At 36.9% G+C, this 18,590-nt stretch overlaps 2 protein-coding genes across 2 annotated transcripts in view; both read right to left on the bottom strand.

Annotated features, from left to right (window-relative positions):
- Positions 1 to 1,790: 1,790 nt before the first annotated feature.
- Positions 1,791 to 6,685, bottom strand: LOC127160450 (cytochrome P450 3A40-like). Its single transcript, XM_051103091.1, has 13 exons — positions 6,447 to 6,685; positions 6,129 to 6,222; positions 5,959 to 6,011; positions 5,285 to 5,384; positions 5,063 to 5,182; positions 4,713 to 4,798; positions 4,124 to 4,272; positions 3,920 to 4,044; positions 3,741 to 3,825; positions 3,500 to 3,660; positions 2,336 to 2,562; positions 2,047 to 2,209; positions 1,791 to 1,932 (listed from the first exon to the last, which is right to left on the bottom strand). The coding sequence occupies exons 1-13, from the start codon at positions 6,512 to 6,514 to the stop codon at positions 1,858 to 1,860; spliced, it is 1,506 nt and encodes a 501-aa protein (XP_050959048.1). The 5' UTR covers positions 6,515 to 6,685; the 3' UTR covers positions 1,791 to 1,857.
- A 2,269-nt stretch (positions 6,686 to 8,954) lies between these two features.
- sdk1a (sidekick cell adhesion molecule 1a) overlaps positions 8,955 to 18,590 on the bottom strand; it is a 397,596-nt gene continuing 387,960 nt past the window's right edge. Inside the window, 4 exon segments of the mRNA XM_051103029.1 lie at positions 8,955 to 10,801; positions 13,994 to 14,123; positions 17,061 to 17,181; positions 17,391 to 17,528. Coding sequence (XP_050958986.1) covers positions 10,529 to 10,801; positions 13,994 to 14,123; positions 17,061 to 17,181; positions 17,391 to 17,528 — 662 coding nt within the window. The 3' untranslated portion in view covers positions 8,955 to 10,528.

The following is an 18,590-nucleotide window of genomic DNA, read 5'->3' as shown; positions in this document are numbered from 1 at the left end:
ATAGAGGACTGAGACAAAACAGGCTGCTGGCTGGACTGTGAAGGTTAGTTTCTGTATGCAGGGATTGTGTTTGAGTTGGCAAACAGTGCTACAGTCTCTTTTGATGTGGTACAATGCTGCCATAGTATTAAACAAACCAAATCAAATCTTTAGTAGTGAGAAGAAAAAAATTCTCAACTGATGCAACTCTTTGATGAATCTTAAGTATGAACAGAGGGCGCTACAGGTGTTTGTATGTTATTGGTTGTTTCAGCCGTCTGTAAAAAAAAACCCCTACCAATCACAATTTTTGATACGTTTTATTGTGGGCGTTGCATAATAACAGCCCTGTGTAACAGTTATCAGTGAGACAAAAATAAAGTTTAGTGTTGACAGAATAACTATGTTTTCCACATCACACATCAGTTCTGTAGATTTTTGTTTTTTTGTTTTCCTGGTGTTGCTACTAAAGATAATTTAATATCAAAGTCCAGAACAATTTTTTGCAGTTTGTTTACCTAATATTATAAATAAGGGGTCTGTTTGTCACACAGAAGAGATCTTTAGCAGTTGTTTTGGAAGCTGACTTTTAATGTGTAGTTCATTTTTTTAAACCTGTCATTAAAACCAAAACACCCACATCATAATAGTTATGCTAAAACAACTGGGGAATAGAACAACGAAGAAAACCAATAGCTGTCAGATGTGAGCCAACTATAAAATAAAGGAATATATCTAAACAGACAAGTTAAAGGAGAAGTCCACTTCCAGAACAACAATTTACCATTAATTTACTCACCCCCTTGTCATCCAAGATGTTCATGTCTTTCTGTCTTCAGTCGTAAAGAAATTATGGTTTTTAAAGAAAGCATTACAGGATTTTTTTTCCATATAATGGACTTCAATGGTGCCTCGATATTGAACTTGCAAAATGTCGTTTAAATGCAGCTTCAAAGGGCTTTAAACGATCCCATCCACAGAAGAAGGGTCTTATCTACCGAAACGATCTGTCAATTTTTCCTAAAAATACAAATTTGTATACTTTTTAAGCACAAAAGCTTGTGTAGCACTAGCTCTGGGATGCACGTCCACGACGCTATGTACTGTTGAATCACGTCGAAAGGTCACGCTCGACGTAGGCGGAACAACTGACCCAGTGTTTACAAAGTGAACGTGTAAAGACGATTCCGAAGTTGTACGAGAAAATGAGATGGAGTTTTTCGCCATACTCTACCTTTTTGAGCCGGATTACACAGACGATGAACTTAGACGTGATTCCATAACATGAATTCAAAACATATACAAAAAAAAAAAAAAAAAAAAGATGGATCGTTTCGCTAGATAAAACACTTCTTCCGCGGATGGGATCGTTTGGAGCCCTTTGAAGCTGCATTTAAACTGCATTTCGCAAGTTCAAAATCGGGGCACCATTGAAGTCCATTATATGGAAAAAAACCTTATCTTTCATATTATTTTACAGATATTTTACAGTAACCTTCTAATCAAAACAGAAAAATGAAGTGTGTGTTCTCTTGTCTCTTATTAAAGCACATGATCCTGTCTCACACAGCTAAAATAATAACTCTTTACATTGCATTCATTGTTTATACTGTTTAATGAAACATACACAATGATACACTTTGAATAATGTGTTTTTACATTTAAAACAGTGTATACAAAGTAAAAGATACAAAATGAATGAATCAGGAAGAGCTGAAACTGTCGGCACCACAAATCCAAAAATATGATGCAAAAGGTGTATTTAATCATAATAACTGTAATATAATTTCAAGTAATTTTGTTTTTGCTGTATAACATAGTATATATATAAAAAACTCAATTATATGGAAATGTTCTACATTTTAATTATCCGTTTGCCTAGCGAGACCTTGGTGTAAACTTCAGTGTGATGGGAGCCTTCGGCTGAAAAATAGCATTCAGCTCTAGAGGGATCTGAAAACAAGAGAAAATAAAGAATATGCATTTTTAACTTCCTGTTTAATTAAGAGGCAAAACAGTCTGTTTCACATAACCAGTGTGTATGTACTGATGAAATGATGTACCAACCTGTGTCTCTTTACATGTTTCCACAGTGAAGTTCTGAAGCAGCTTCACAACAAGAAGCTTCATGATCATTTGGGCGAATCTCATTCCAATGCAATTTCGAGGCCCGAGTCCAAAAGGCATGAAAGCGTACTGGTTAATCTCAGACTTACTTTCTGGGCTGAACCTGTAAAAAATGATAAGGGACACATAAAGTTTAGATCAGGTTATATATGAGAAAAACTGAAGTCAGAAGAACTGTGGCTGTGCAGGAAATGCTCAGAAAGCATCAGTTTCTGATGAATCACATCACCTCTCTGGTCTGAACTCCTCTGGAGAGTCCCAAAGCTGTGGGTCACGATTCAAAACATATGTAGGAATTCCAACCAAAGTGTCCTTTGGTATGGTCACCCCATTGATCTCCACAGTTTTCTTAGAGAGCCTCTCTAAGCGTGGTGCAGTGGGAAAGAGGCGCAATGATTCATTGATGGCCATTTCCAAGTAATCGATTTTCATCAGTGCTTCATATGTGATGGGAGTCTAATTAAATAAAAAAACAAGACATGCCAATGTATATTATGGCTTTGTTTTAAAACAACTTCCTGTTCCTTAATTAAAACAACTAAATGCTAAAACTGCCTTAAAGGAATAGTTTTAAAATTTACTGAGGCCATCCAAAATGTAGATGATTTTGTTTCTTCATCAGAACAGATTTTGAGAAATGTAGCAATCACTTGCACACATGGATCCTTAGCAGTGAATGGGTGCCGTCAGAATGAGAGTCCAAACAGCTGCTAAAAACTTTACAATAATCCACATGACTCCAGTCCATCATTTAATGTCTTATGAACTGAAAAGCCAAGTTGTTAAACACATTCACCATTAAGGCGTTTCAACTTTAAACCATTTTTTTTTGGTCAAAATATGACTTCATAATCTATAATAACACTTCCTCCAGTGAAAAGGTCTGTCCCATGTTGTTCTTTCACATCAAAATCCGACCAACATATTTGTTTAGAACAGTTTTAGACAGTTTTCTCGTATAAATGGTGCTTGATCTAAGCATAACTCTCTTCTGATTCAGATGAGATGCTGGAAAAAATATTGACAGAGAACTTGTATTTTAGATACAACAGTTTGAAGTTAAAACATTTTAACAATTGATTTGTTTCTTACAAACACAAAGCTTTTCACTTCACAAGACATAATTGATGAACTGGAGTCGTGTGGATAACTTGTGAATTATTGTGATTATTGTGGCACCCATTCACTTCAGAGGATCCATTGGTCAGCAAATGTAATGCTAAATTTCTCCAAATCTGTTCTGATGAAGAAACAAACTCATCTACATCTTGGATGGCCTGATTTTTGGGTAAACTATTTCTTTAAGATTGACTCCCTACACACACACACACACACACACATAAAAATCTCTACACAAAATCTAATAACAGAGCAGAAGCCTTTTTGTTCTCACATTAGGAGGGAAGTTTTTGTCAATCTCCTCAACCAGCTTTTTCAGGCAGTCTGGATTAGTGGCAAGATTATAGAGGAGGTAAGTGAGAGTGGTGCTTGTCGTCTCATAACCTCCGAGAATGAAAACGAAGGACTGGGAGAGAATCTCGTGGTCTGTCAGTCCTATCAAATTCACAAAAAAGCATATTTGAAAACAAGTTGCATTTGAAATGAAAGAGTCTATAATGTGTAAAATCTCAAACCTTTTGTTGGTTGCTCAGCTGTGTCCTCAAAATGATCACCAGGTATTTGATTCTGGATCATGAGTTTGAGAAAGTCTACCCGACCCTGATTAAAAACACAAAGATGTAATTTACTGAAGCATCAACATCTGTGCAAAATCTGAAGCTGTAGCTGAAGAGTGAAATAATGACAAACATACATCTGGTTTGTTGTTGTGATCGTCCTTAATCTTTTTCAGGGCACTGTAGAAAAATTGTATAGATGATCTTGAAAAAGGACTTATCCCCAGTTTTCCCAAAAGATTTGCAAGGGCGGGAAATAAAGCTGAGATAAAAAATATATATTTTTAGATCTCAAAACAGTACCTGTAAAATTAATTTATAATGCAAATCAACAAACATACTTAAAATCAGAATGAGAGGACTGAACAGGTTGAACGTGAAAAATTTCTTGATGTTGGTAACGAAAGGATCATCTGCGTTGTTTATGGAGTCCATGTCAACGCTAAAGGAGGAGCTGGTGACCACATCCATACTATATGGAGCCATAATGCTGAAATAAAAATAGTGCTTGTCTTATTAGATATATTATATAGTGATCATTAACATATCATTACTTTTTAACAAAGCTAATGTCATCTACAATAATCAAAACCTTTACTGATAATTTAAATGAATTTTATGGTTTTATGTACTACCAGTCAATAGGAAATAAGCAATAAATTACATTTTAAAATATATTCGAATAGAAAACAGTTCATTTAAAATGTATAAAAATTATAGTAAAAATATTTCAAAATATTACTGCTTTTGCTGTACTTTGGACCAAATATATGCAAGCTTGGTGAACAGAAAAACATGAATAATCTTACTGTTCTAAAACCTTCGACTGGTAGTGTAAACAGAATTCTACTGCAGTAGATACTTCAGTAAAGTCAATGATTAACTATGAATGCTCTTTATGTTTTGTTTAAGGACAGATGTCACACTTACTCTTTTATTTTAACTGGTTGGTCATGGGCTCTCTTTTGCATATTTTGAATGAAACGATCTGCATGTGTCACAGCTATGGGAAAAATCTGAAACATATTTACAAATAAGTGTTAGTTACACAAGTGTCAGAGTACAACAAGTAGAGTATAAAATAAATAATACAAATCTAAATATTACATAAAAGCACATAATAAAGTGTTCTGCAACAACAAGTTCTATATAGAAGTAGAGAATACTGAGAAAATAACTGCCAATGTCTGAAACAGCTCATATCAAAGGGACGGTTTACTCTACAACATGAGAGATGACAGAATTTGGGTGAACTATCACTTTAAGGGCCTGTACTGTACCTCCTTCAGTCGACCACTTGTGAAATACGGAGAGAGCGAACTGCGGATTCTCTTCCATCTCTCATCTTTAACTAAAGTTATTCCATCAGCAAAGGGTCCAGCAAGGTCTGCATTTGTTTCCTGTACAAATACCAAAATAATGATGTTTACTGGGGTGTAAAACAAAATCCTCAGCTTCCTGCCATTATCACACTTTCTGTACAACTTTGAAGGTGAGCTTACCCTTCTGTTAGTAAAGGTAGAATAACATTCTTTCACCATAATTGCTTTGATCATTTCCAGGTCAGCAACCATTAATATTGGGAGCCTTCCATCATAGATCCTAAAAAATGAAAGGAATATTGATGAGTTTGCACTCACAGTGATTCAGAGAAATACCAACACTACCTTTCAAAAGTCTGGAGTCAGTACTTTTTTTTTTTTTTTTTTTTATACAAGGATGCATTAAATAGATCAAAAGTGACATTAAATACATTTATAATGTTACAAAAGATTTCTGTTTCAAATAAATGCTGTTCTTTTGAGCTTTCTATTCAAAACCTATTTTTTAACAAAAATATTTGTTAATAATATTCATTTAGAACAACTGTTTTTCAACAATATTTAGATTTTTTGCACCCTCAAGAAACATTAGCAAATCAGTATATTAGAATGATTCCTGAAGAATCATTTGATAATGAAGTCTGGAATAATGGCAAAATAAATTACATTTTAAAATATGTTAAAATAGAAAGCAGATATTTAAAATAAAATTACACAAAATAATAATATTTTGCAATATTTTATTTATTTATTTATTTATTTTTTTTAATAAATGCAGCCTTGGTTAAAAGACTTCATTAAACCTGACTTAAGCATAACATCATATTGAATGTAAATATATGACTGAGACTCACCCCCAAACTTTTCCATACTTCTTATAACACTCCATGTCGAAATTGTAAAAACCCTAAAATACATTTGCATATAGACATTTAATTAAAAAAGATATAAAATCCTTATTGCTCCAGTATTTGAATACACCACCCTATATTGTTCTACAGCTGTTACATAATGAATTACTCACTTTAGTGTATGAGAGAAATGTGCCAAAGAAAGGCAAGGGCCTTGGTCCTGGAATTCCCAGTTTCTTGAAAAATCCATGCGGCCAAATACCATAACTACAGTGGGATTAATAACAGATATATCAGACTACAAATAACCACATGAGATCCATTAGATGTAGATACAACTGTTCAGTGATTTAGTAAACAAATACATCACACTGCTAATTAAAACTAGATTAAATACACATATTATTACAGATACTGAACTAAAAGCTATAACACAGAATACTGCACAGGCTAATAATAACTTCTATGACTTCTTGTTGTTTAATACTCACATAAACAGGAGTGTCAAGACCAGAACCACCAGGGTCCAGGTCACAGAGAGAGATGAGAGCTCAATCATTGTACTGTAAGTCAGCTGTCAGTCTAGCACTGTATTCTTCAGTTGAGCAGTCCTTCTCCACACCAGTGCTGTCGGTTTGTATTTACTTTAATCAGACGGCGCATGATCTGGAAGTGGGCGTGATTTACAGGTAAGCATGACGACCAAATAAGGTATTAAAAGACAGCTTATTGTAGTTGCACCTGACATATTTACGTGTCGAGTTATCGGTGTTCACTGCATTATCTAGCCAGCAGAGGTGAAGTAGGGGAGTGCGGGGCACAACCTAACACTTTTTAATTTCTCACTTTGTGTAAATCCACGTGGGGTTCAGAGTATATTTTTATCCACGTTAATTTCACACTTGTCTAGTACATATATATTGCTTTGTTTCATAATTACAGTGCATACGTTTTTTGTTATTTACCTCAAAAGAAAGGAAGTGAAAAGTGACATGCCCCGTAGGTGGGGTACATTGTAACACGTGAGGGGAACGTTGTAACATGACCATATGACAGCTTAAAATGTTGTCTGATCGAATAAAAAAAATATATACGACAAACTGAAATATTTTGTCACTAAAATAAAATAATTAACTTTTACAAATAAAATAATGGCGTTTTTTAAGAATTAAAAATCAACTATTTTTTGAGTTTCACAATGAACACATCACAACCATGCGTGGGACGTCCTGATCACAAAACACAGCTATACAGTGCAGTTCAAAACAATGTGCACAATTAAATGAAACACATTCAGACATTCAAAAAAAAAACAAACAAACAAACAAAAAAAAACACTCCCCTCCCTCCAAACACAGCTCTCATAGTACACGAGACACATAAACGAGCCAAAATGCTTTACATTTCTTGAAATAATAATTTCTGAATATTGTCAGTCTTTATTTACCTGTTTATTGTGGTATCTTATTAAAATCCATAAACGTAAATAGTGAAAATTACATGGCTAATGTCATAGAATAGCATAGTTTAATAATAGCGGGCAGACTGTAATGCAGTGTTACAACTTTCCCCATCAGCGCGACTGGAATATAAAACTGGTTCGTGTCTTCTGCTGGTTTGCCAAGCATTAATAAACCATCTAAACTGATAAACAACAGATTGGAGATTAAAATAATAGCAGATTTGTCTCATTTTAAATATATACTAACATTATTATTACTTCAGCCAGAAATGTACGTTTACTATGGTAAAATAAATATTCAGCAATATCTCCAAAAGGCTTTTGAATTCCGGCGCACTTTTGTCTCTGTATAGTGTTGCTATGGCAACTATTAAATACCGTAAATTTAGTTAAGATAGCATGTGTGGAAATATTTAAACCAGGTGTTACAACTAACCCCGCGTTAGTTTGTGCCCCGCGTTCCCCTATTACTAACGTTACAAAAAGCCATGTACCATAGTGCTTAACTGTAGCATTTGTTATAATAAGACCAGGCCAATAATTACTTTTTTTTTTTTTTTTTAAATTGATCAATATAGCATTTGTTAGCCAATAGCTACAACATGCCACAGTTGTAATATAAATCTATAGGGAAAAATCTATTCCCTTAACAGATAATTTAATATAAAGTATTCTACAAGAAGTTAGAATACATTTTAAGCAATAAATAAGCCTACAATAAATTCTTGTATAGGTGGTCATGAGTAGTTTAAAAAGATTTTAATATATGTTAGTGCTGGTTCAAAACTGTTTTCTATTTTCATCCGTCTTTTAGTTTATTTGCCCTTTTTACATACTGTTTAACTTCTCCAAAGCATTTTAAAGTGTCTTTTTCTCTAAATAATCCAAATAGATCACATAGGCTATTTGACCATCACCCCCGCGATAGGAATGGCCCGTGCAAATCTTATCACTTGTCTCTTTCCCATAAAAGTGGGTGCAGCCATTTGTACATTTTTGCGTCTGGCTTCCAGTCTCATCCACTTCCAGCTATTTTTAGCTGCACAAAAAGCTCGTTTTGCTGCTTGATATTGCAAACTAGTGTGTCTTACCATATTATTTTAATGTATTATCTTAATTATGAACACACTGGCTTGTAGTGCAAACTGTTTAACCGTTTACTGCACTTCGGTAGTCTTCTCGTTATTTCCCTATGGCGGATAATGAACCGTCTAACACATTACCAGAAAACAGCTTACTTCCGCATTGAAAAATAAGGTACGATGCTCGAAATTGCCTTATTCAAGGTTTCCATTAACCACGGTATAAAGATGGGGTGTCTCTAATGGTAAAGTACAATTGTTGGGATTGAATGGATCAAAAGCAAGTCTTTGGGAACAACTAGAAACTATTTGGAACTCAGTAACAATGGAGACTGTGAAGAAGTGCATAAAATTATGCTAGCAAGAATGCATGCTTTTGTCAAGGCCAAAGGATGCCATGCAAAATAAAAATCAAATATTTCTTTCTTTCTAGATTTCTATATTTATTATATATATTTCTATATTTATTATTTACAATGGTTTTGTTGTTGTCAATTCAATTAGTTAACATTTTTACACTGATTAGTTTGTTTTTCTGCATACATTGATCTGTTTCATGAATTGTTAGTGTACAGTTAAAATTGTGCTGAAAACTGTCCATAGATTCCCTAACAATCAGCCAAACAGGCAGGACAGCGAATACAAAATACAGCTACAGACTATTCTGATAAAAGTGATTGTTTGATGACATGCTTTCCAGAATCTGTATGAAACTTTTTTCCCATCATGATTTAGTTTGCATGTTGACATAACATCAAGAAGACATTGTAGTTTGAGGCATTTAAGTGAACAACAAACATTTAATTTATCATAAAAAATCTTTACTTCATGAACGTCCATGACATACACTTGTGCTAAAACAGTTGGTGGAACTGAAACGAACATTTCCATAACAGTACACTCTTGTTTGATTACTGTACTTGTTGTGTTGGCATTTTCAAGAACTGCAAAAATTCATACGTCTTGTGAAAGAACAACGGAACTACTGTACGTCACTTCTGAAGAACACTACTGGTGAACAACAAAATTCATACAAATTAACTCTAAAATCGCACTGTAAAATTACACTTTTTACAAGCCTGTAAAAAAAAGCAAATATTCCATCGAAAGAAGGAAACTGAAATATTTATGGCTCAAAAGTGCAGAACACATGTGCAAAGCAACCGCATACTGATCTCCTCACATACAAATCATACAATCGTTCATTAAATAATTTCAAGTGAGTGTTTGCAGTTCCTAAGCGAGGCCAAACAGACAGGAACAAAACAAGAAGAGTAAAAGCAAAAAAAAGAAAAAACTATGAACTTGAATTTTGAAATGTGTGAGAATGAGCAATGGCACAAATCACAACACATCTGGCACTGTCTCACCGTCTGATTACACAGAGGCAGGGAACCAGAGCTGTCTGGCTTCTTGCTGGTGAGTCTATAGAGAATGTACTGAGAACAACCGTGCTTCATTATCCAGGTCGCGTAAACGCGAATCAAATCCATTAGAGAAGATTTACATTTCATGACCTTTACGATCTCAAGTGCAACATGTATATATAGACACTGACAGTGAGATGAGATTATTCAGACAAGAGTATACAGTAATTACAGCGTGTTTTTCACATAGCTTTTTCCTTATGTTCTTTTCAGTGTGGTAAGGGCAGGAATGTTAAGTGTGAATATATGCCGCTCTTCAGAGCGGGAATGTCTCGTCACATCTATAGGCGTTTTCTGCTGCGTCCTGCTTAGCAAAACCACAGACATCTATGCATCTTTCACAACCAAGGCTGCAAACAGGAGGGACACGTATATTAACAGTAACTCTGATTAGTCTTCGGTATCGGTGTATAAAAATCATTTCTTCTTCCCTTGATGATCACGATCACTAATCGAGTACATTCAGGATCCAGCAACTCGATGAGCGGTCTCATGTGATGTCTCTTGTAGTGCTCGTGGTGATAGTACTGTGCGAAACCAGAGAATTTCCTCTGCAACTATGTTGTCCGAGCTGCAAAGAGGGGTCCGGGTCCTCTTGTGTGTCACACGAACGAGGAGAAGCCTGTGACGGGAGTTCGTGAGCCTGGGGCGGGCTGCCCGGCGGGGGTGTAGACCCCGCCAACGCTGTGCTGCGTGACCACTGTCTGATAGTAGGACTCGGTGTCCCCGCTGGCACATTCATCGTAGGAACAGGCCAGCGTCTGCTTCAGCCCCTTCTGCTGCCGCTTCCACGAGTTGAAGTACGATGGGTCGCTCATGTAGTGATTCACGAACGAGTGTTTGATCGGCTCCTCTTCGCACTCGCTGTCTGTGGCCTGAACGGGGAAATATGAGAGGGGAAATCAGACACTTGGAAGATTTACAGTCATGGCCAAAAATATTGGCACCCTTGCAATTCTGTCAGAAAATGCAACACTTCTCTCAATTGCAAATGTTTTGGTATTTATGTGCTTATTGTTTTTGTTTGCACTGCAATAACTCAAAAAAACAGAGAAGAAAAGTCAAACTTGATAAAATTTCACACAGAACTCAAAAATGGACTGGACAAATTGATTGACACCTTGTCAAAATTGTAGAAAATAATTGCTTTTCAAGCTTGTGATGCTCCTGTAATTTGTATTTAGACACACCTGTGGCAAGTAACAGGTTTGGGCAATATAGTAGTCACACTTACTACACGCAACCAGTTAAAATGGAGAAAAGTTGCCTCAACCTTTGTGTTGTATGTCACACTGAGCATGGAGAAAAGAAAGAAGTGTAAAGAGTTGTCTGTGGATTTGAAAGAAAAAAGTTGTGGAAAAACATAGACAATCTCAAGGCTACAAGTCCATCTCCAGAGATCTTAATGTTCCTGGATCCACTGTGTGCAAGATCATCAACGACGGAAGAGCAAAATTAATGAAAAATTACAACGAAGGATTGTTCGAATGGTGGATAAAGAACCCCGATTAACTTCCAAACAAATCACGGGATGCTATGATAGGAGACCCAGGAGGACACCACTGCTGACACAAAGGCATAAAAAAGCAAGACTGGAGTTAAACTTACGTAAAAAACCACAATCCTTCTTAGAGAATGTACTGTGGACAGATGAGACAAAAGTAGAGCTTTTTGGTAAAGGACATCACGGCACTGTTTACAGAAAAAGAAATGAGGCCTTCAAAGAAAAGAACAGTCCATACAGTTAAACATGTTGGAGGTTCAAAGATGTTTTGGGGTTGCTTTGCTGCTTCTGGCACTGGATGCCTTGACTGTGTGAACAGTAACATGAAATCTGATGATTACCAAAGAATTCTGGGGCGCAACATAGTGGCCAGTGTCAGAAAGCTGCGTCTCCACCAGAGGTCATGGGTCTTCCAGCAGGACAATGACCCGAAACACACTTCAAAATGCACTCAGAAATGGTCACAAACAAAGCACTAGAGAGTTCTGAAATAGCCAGCAATGAGTCTAGATCTGAATCCCATACAAAACCTGTGGAGAGATCTCAGAACAACAGTTGGGAGAAGGTAACCTTTAAATCTAAATGACCTGGAGCAGTTTGCAAAAGAAGAGTGGTCCAAAATTCCAATAGAGAGGTGTAAGAAACTCATTCATGATTACAGGAAGCAAATGATTTCAGTTATTTTTTTCCAAAGGAGATGCAAACAAAAAAAAAATAAACATGTGAGTACCAAAACATTTGCAACTGCAACAGTTTTCTGAGAGAAGGATTGCATTTTCTGACAGAATTGCAAGGGTGCTGACATTTCTGGCCATGACTGCATGTTGCGATATTCTGTATGTAAGAGATAATATGCAATAAGGCTGCCCCCTAACAGTCGATTAGAAGAGGCTTGGTCGGCCAATTTTTTTCGCAGAAAAAATAAAACGCAGTCTGTGATGGACAGATCTTTAATGGCTGGTCTATGTGGTAATAGCCCCTAGGCTGCTCTTTGTGTGAGGCCCCCCCTTAATTATTATGCTTTACTGGAGAAATGTATTTAATGCCATATATCAGTGGTGGCGAACCTGGTCCTGGAGAGCCACAGCCCTGCAGAGTTCAGCTCCAACCCTAATAAATACTCACCTGCCTGTAGCTCCTTAGTAACCATTCAGACTTTGATTAGCTTGTTCAGGTGTGTTTGATTAAGGCTGAACCAAAACTCTGCAGGGCTGCGGCTCTCCAGGACCAACGTTCACCAGCCCTGCCATATATGGTCCTCACGCAAATAAGGTAAACTGGCATACACACACAATGAGACAGCCAATCCCACAGTGTTTCTCCTTGTCTTTTGTTGTTTGATTATCATTAACACTGACATTTAATTCAAGAGACAAGATGAGAGATTCAAGTTCACAAGAAGGAGACGAGGTCAATGTTTTTACACATTTTTAAAAAATTCTCAGTGATCAAATACATGACCTGGTCTGCAGGTGCATTTTTAATTGTTTTAACTTATCTTGTAATAAATGTCATTTCAGTTCTACTTTCTGAGTGTGAATTATTATATGCAGTAAAAAATAACAACACTCAAGCACTGTTAAAGGTTTTGCCAGAAACCCAACTGACTGGCTTCTTTCCTGTATGATTTCAAGTCTCTTCAGACCTTAGAACTGTACATGAATTATGAGCTTCTAGAACGTTTGACCCCTTAACTGAAGATCTTTTTACAAATGGAACAAACAGTATAAATAACAATAGTCGTATTAAGTGCAAACAATAAGTGCAGCCATAAAAGTAGGCTAGATTACTCTCTCAATATTCAAAGTGCAAATAGAGACCAAAATTTTCAAGCATGATACAGAGATATAGACAACTACACAACCTATTATAGCCTACATACAAATAACAGCCTAGATATATTACGTAGCCTAATTTGCGCGCATTTGGGGAACTGCTCTCTAAACGCGGGGTATTAAAATTGCTTTTGAATTCGCATGCACATTTCACTGTTTCGTTTTAAGATTGCACAAATTCTTGGTGGTATTGAGCATGCATTCTACAATACAGGATATTAACAAGACATTTAACAAACGAATTTGAAAATGGGGGGGACACAAATCAGATTTTGAAAAGTGGGGGGGACATGTCCCCCCTGTCCCCAGTGAAAATTACGCCCCTGGAGGTGCCGATGCGGTCACTTTCTGTGTCATTTTTGGTCATACAGATAAGAGTAATACATCTTTTGAATATGTAAACTATTTGTTTATTTGTGTGCACTCACAATAAAACATTGCGCTTTTGTAAAATAATGAAAGCATGCAGAATGCGCTTTGTCGTCTCGGTCTCTGTAAACTTTAGCACGAAACTCAGAAGCTCCAAAGACATATCTATAGAGAGTGAAACGTCTATTTTTAAGGCTTATTATATTGATTTCAATGGTTTATTAATAAACGTGATTAGTCGACCAATGCTTAAAATGAATGACTACTCGTAGACTAGAAAAATCTTTATATGAGGGCAGCCCTAATATCCAGTCATCTGGTGAAAGTGAACCACAACAGAGTGAATATGCGTCACTAACTTCAGACTCTGACATCTCTGCAGGCCTCTCTGTCAACGCGGTGCTTTCTGTGGAAACCACGCCGTTGTAGTTGCTACAGATGTCTTCGTCGGAATAGCGCAACCCAGCTGGATTGGGTCGGGGAGGGGACCTGCTTGAAGAGAAAAGGAAGTGGTAAGGACATATGTTATGTCAGCTCTGTTGTGCAACTCAAGGAACCTGATCTCATTGTCTGCCTACCTTCCTTTATCCCAACCCAAAGTGATACTACAGCAACAGGGACGGTTCACCCAAAAATGAAAATTTTGTCATTAATTACTCACCCTTGTGTCGTTCCAAACCTGTAAGACCTTTGTTCATCTTCAGAACACAAATTAAGATATTTTGGATTAAATCCGAGAGCTTTCTGACCCTACATAGACAGCAACACAACTGACACATTCAAGGCCCAGAAAGGTAGTAAGGACATTGCTAAAATAGTCCATGATGTCTTAATGATGATGTCTTTACTATCTTTCTGGACATTGAACATGGTAGTTGTGATGCTGTCTAAAGAGGGTCAGAAAGCCCTTGGATTTCATAAAAAAGGAAACTTTGCTTCCTTTGTTCCTGTAAACAAACGTTGGTTTGTGCAAGGCTCACAGGCGCATGCGCAATGCCAACGTCCTATATCATCCGCCTGGAGTTGCTTCCGTGTACAACCAATCGACACAAGCTAGATTAAAATGATTATTACGTTTTAAATATAGATATTTTTTGTACAAAAATGCATCGATTTGATACAGGAGGCATCCCTGAAAGCACTTCTTCTTATGGATGGATGCACTTTATTGGACTTGTTTTGGACTGATAAAGAGAATCACCTGTCTATGCCATTCTAAAGCTTTGAAGTGGCAGGATAATTTTTAATATAACTAAGATTGGATTTGTCTGAAAGAAGTCAGTCATATACACCTTGGACGACTGGAGGGTGAGTAAATAATGGGCTGATTTTCATTTTTGGGTGAACTATCCTTTAATGAGTCATTGGTGTTTCGGACGTAACGTGCAATAAACCAGTCAGAGTCTCATCTCCTATTCCCTTTAAAAGCCAGTTGCACTTGCACCAGGGTGGATTCGCTATTTATATGGTGAAATTTGCAAGAGCAAAGACTGAACGCTTCTCCAGAAAGAAAACAGATCCGTTCGCGTGCGAGGTTAAATACTATCCATCATGACATGTAGGCATTTTTATCTTTATGTACACAATAATGATCTTTTACACTGTAATCCTTTCATTTTTGTATTATTTGGCACGTTTACGTGTTGCTGCGCGTCCGTGTGTGTAATAAGCAGAGTGTATGCATGCTGTGCTCTCACCTGTATACGCATATTACTAACGCCCTTTAAATAAATAAAAAAAAATAATGTGCCATTGACTTTAGAAAAGATTTCAGTTGGTCAATGGCGCAATCGTTTTCAGTTGCCTCAAAATAGCAATGAGCCAACAATGTGTCTAAACACACCTCTTTTTCAGACCAGCACACCCATGGGCCAACAGATGAGTGCATTTGCTATTTAAACAACGAGGTGCAGATATGAAAATGATGGCTGTGTTGGGCTGAAACTAGCAAAAAACACTTGTGTCGTGCCTGGCGTCGCATTGCGAAGGGTGTATAATAGGGCCCATAGAGTTATAACAACCATACACATTAAAGGGGACACATCCCACAATAATCAGATATGGCTAAATTGTCCACCACAGTATTTGATATTCTTGATGCTCTACTGCACTCCATTAGGCAAGAATCTTTATGTTATGATGACAAAATGCACTCATTAGTGTCTTACAGTGCTTGTCAATGTTAAAATGTTAGAGATGTTTGGCCAATCAAATCAAAGAAGGCAAGCTTTACTGTTCACAGAAGCCAAACAAAAGTTTTATGGTAGAAATGTTAAACAACTTACAGTAATTTCCAGGGATATGAACTACGATTTTTTGGGGTCAAATTTTGCTGTTTTGAATTGAAAATATTACAGCATATAATTTGTGTTGAGGCAATTTGACAAGACAATAAATGTTGAGCTGTTTTTAGTATTCTGGCCGTAAGTTTAAAAGTTAAGGTGTGCACATTGTGAATGAATTTAAAGGAGAGTTTCACTTCCAGAACACAAATTTACAGATAATGTACTCACCCCCTTGTCATCCAAGATGTTTGTTTCTTCAGTCTTAAAGAAATTATGTTTTTTGAGGAAAGCATTTCAGGATTTCTCTCCATATAGTGGACTTTTATGGTGCCCACGAGTTTGAGAGTTGAGAGTTGCTTCATAAATTTTTAACCTTAAATGCTTGTCTAGTTCTGTGATGCGCATACGAACACTGTGTAATCTAGGTCAATACAGTTAGGGTGTGTTGAAAAACTAACATCTTATTTTCTCCTTCTGTTTCAAAATAGGATGTAGGATGATTTTGAAGTTGGTGGAGAAAATGAGATGGGAGTTGTTTGATGTACCCTAACTGTATTGACCCGGATTACACAGAGTTATGCGCATCACAGGGCTAGACAAGATGATCATTTGAGGTTAAAAAGTATAGAACTTGTACTTTTTCTTTAGAAAATAACAGATCGTTTTCTTTGCCTGGGATCGTTTAGAGCCCTTTGAAGCTGCATTTAAACTGCATTTTGGAAGTTCAAACTCGGAGGCACCACAGAGGTCCACTATATGGAGATAATTCCTGAAATGTTTTCCTCAAGAAACATAATTTCTTTACAATTGAAGAAAGAAAGACATTAATGTCTTGGATGACAAGGGGGTGAGTACATTATCTGTTCTGGAAGTGAATTTCTCCTTTAATGAATATGCTTATAGGACAAGGTTAACTCTTCTCCATTATTTGATAAAATACAGTGGAAAATTTAATTAAATCTACAGTAAGCCTAAGCGGAAAGGAGGCATGTTTGGTGACCTCATTTAAAGACACGTTTAGTGACTGCTTAAACTGGTAAGAAGGTTTTTGTGAAAACCACAAAAATGGCATGACCTTATTATAAATTCGCCTCCAAAGAGTTATCAGATTATGCATGCATGAGCCCCGTTGGTACAGTACCTGGTGCCATTCTTCCTCAAGAAGACACCCTTGACGTGAACAGGCCTGCTGTTGAGCTCTAGAGCCGTGAAGCCTCCATTGTCCAGCGTGACCGTCTCCTCCACCGTGGACACAACTTTACCTACAGCAGTCAGCATATCATCATCACAGCAAAAACATCACCTGGGTCAAACTTTAATCACTGTTTGCCGCACAGTGTGGGTGTCTGAGTGGGCAGACGTGTTTATCTAGATGAATATGTATGCGCATTTACAGTACATAATGATTGTGTGAGGGAGGATGGATGGATGGATGTGTCATGAGAAGGCTGAAAGGTTTAGTTCAGGTCACCTGTTCCACAGCTCTTGTACTTCCTGTTCTGCCCGTGCAAGACAAGACCAAACACCACCAGCAACAGCAGAATCAGACCACACAATGCCAATACGACGAGAAACCACCACTCCTCGTAAAAAGGGGTGTCCAGTTGGGCTGTTAATGACAAAGAGAAATGAAATATATAGATAAGAAATACAGAAATGTAGATTGTTCACATTTTTCGAAACTTGCCAGGGTGTTTGTATGGTATTCTGGGTGGTTTCTTTGTGGAATACTCCATGTGACTTAATTTTTTACCCCATTAGCTGCAAGTCAGAGCTAGTCTGCAGATTTTGGGCCGTCAGACTTGAAAGATTTCAACAAAATCATGCAATGTATGATGGGCACAGAAGCTTGATGATTCCATCCAATTGGTGAAGAATAAAGATTTTTGATATTTTGAGCTGATTTTAGAACACATGTTGTGTTCTAAACAAGGCACATGTTTTTGCATAAGTTGTGTTTGGACCTATTTGAAAGTCTAATCCACAGTCGTTTATTTTATGAAGCTCATTTTTTCTCTTTAACCACAAGCATTTACCTGTATTGCTTTTGTTGTGCAGACATGTGGTCAAATGAGTTTGTACAGCCACAAAAGACTGCCTACTTACTGTCCACTGACCTAACGTGAGCATAATGGAACATGTTTTGTAGATTTCAACTTTGCTATTTTGGGCCAAAGCACACCGATTCAAATTGTGGTTACCATTTGTATCCTTTCCATTCCTTTCCTTGCATTCCTTGCAAGCAGCGTAATGGCTTCATTTATTCAATCGTATTTGTGTGCTGCACTCAGTGCTCCTGTGAACATGATGTAGAGTGTGACAAAATAAGAGGGGACAAAATCCAAACACAAGTAGTCACAGCATATGCTTTTAAAACAATAGTTTTCAAACTTTTTTAAAGGGATAGTTCACCCAAATATGAAAATTCTGTCATTAGTTATACACCCTCATGTCGTTCCAAAACTGTAAGACCTCATTCATCTTCGGAACACAAATTAAGGTATTTTTAATGAAAGTTGAAATAATCAATGAGTGGCACTATAACTCTAGTGCTCTGTGACATTTTAAATTAACACACCATTCGCGCTACACCTTTAAACTACCTGATAGTATGAACAAAAGCGAATGTGATGTAAATTGCAAGCATGCCATTTTAGCTTGTTTTTCGATC

Source organism: Labeo rohita, chromosome 3 (assembly GCF_022985175.1).
Source record: "Labeo rohita strain BAU-BD-2019 chromosome 3, IGBB_LRoh.1.0, whole genome shotgun sequence".
Taxonomy (NCBI): Eukaryota; Metazoa; Chordata; class Actinopteri; order Cypriniformes; family Cyprinidae; genus Labeo; species Labeo rohita.
Note: the sequence above shows the minus strand (reverse complement) of the source record. Positions and strands in the feature narration are given on the sequence as shown.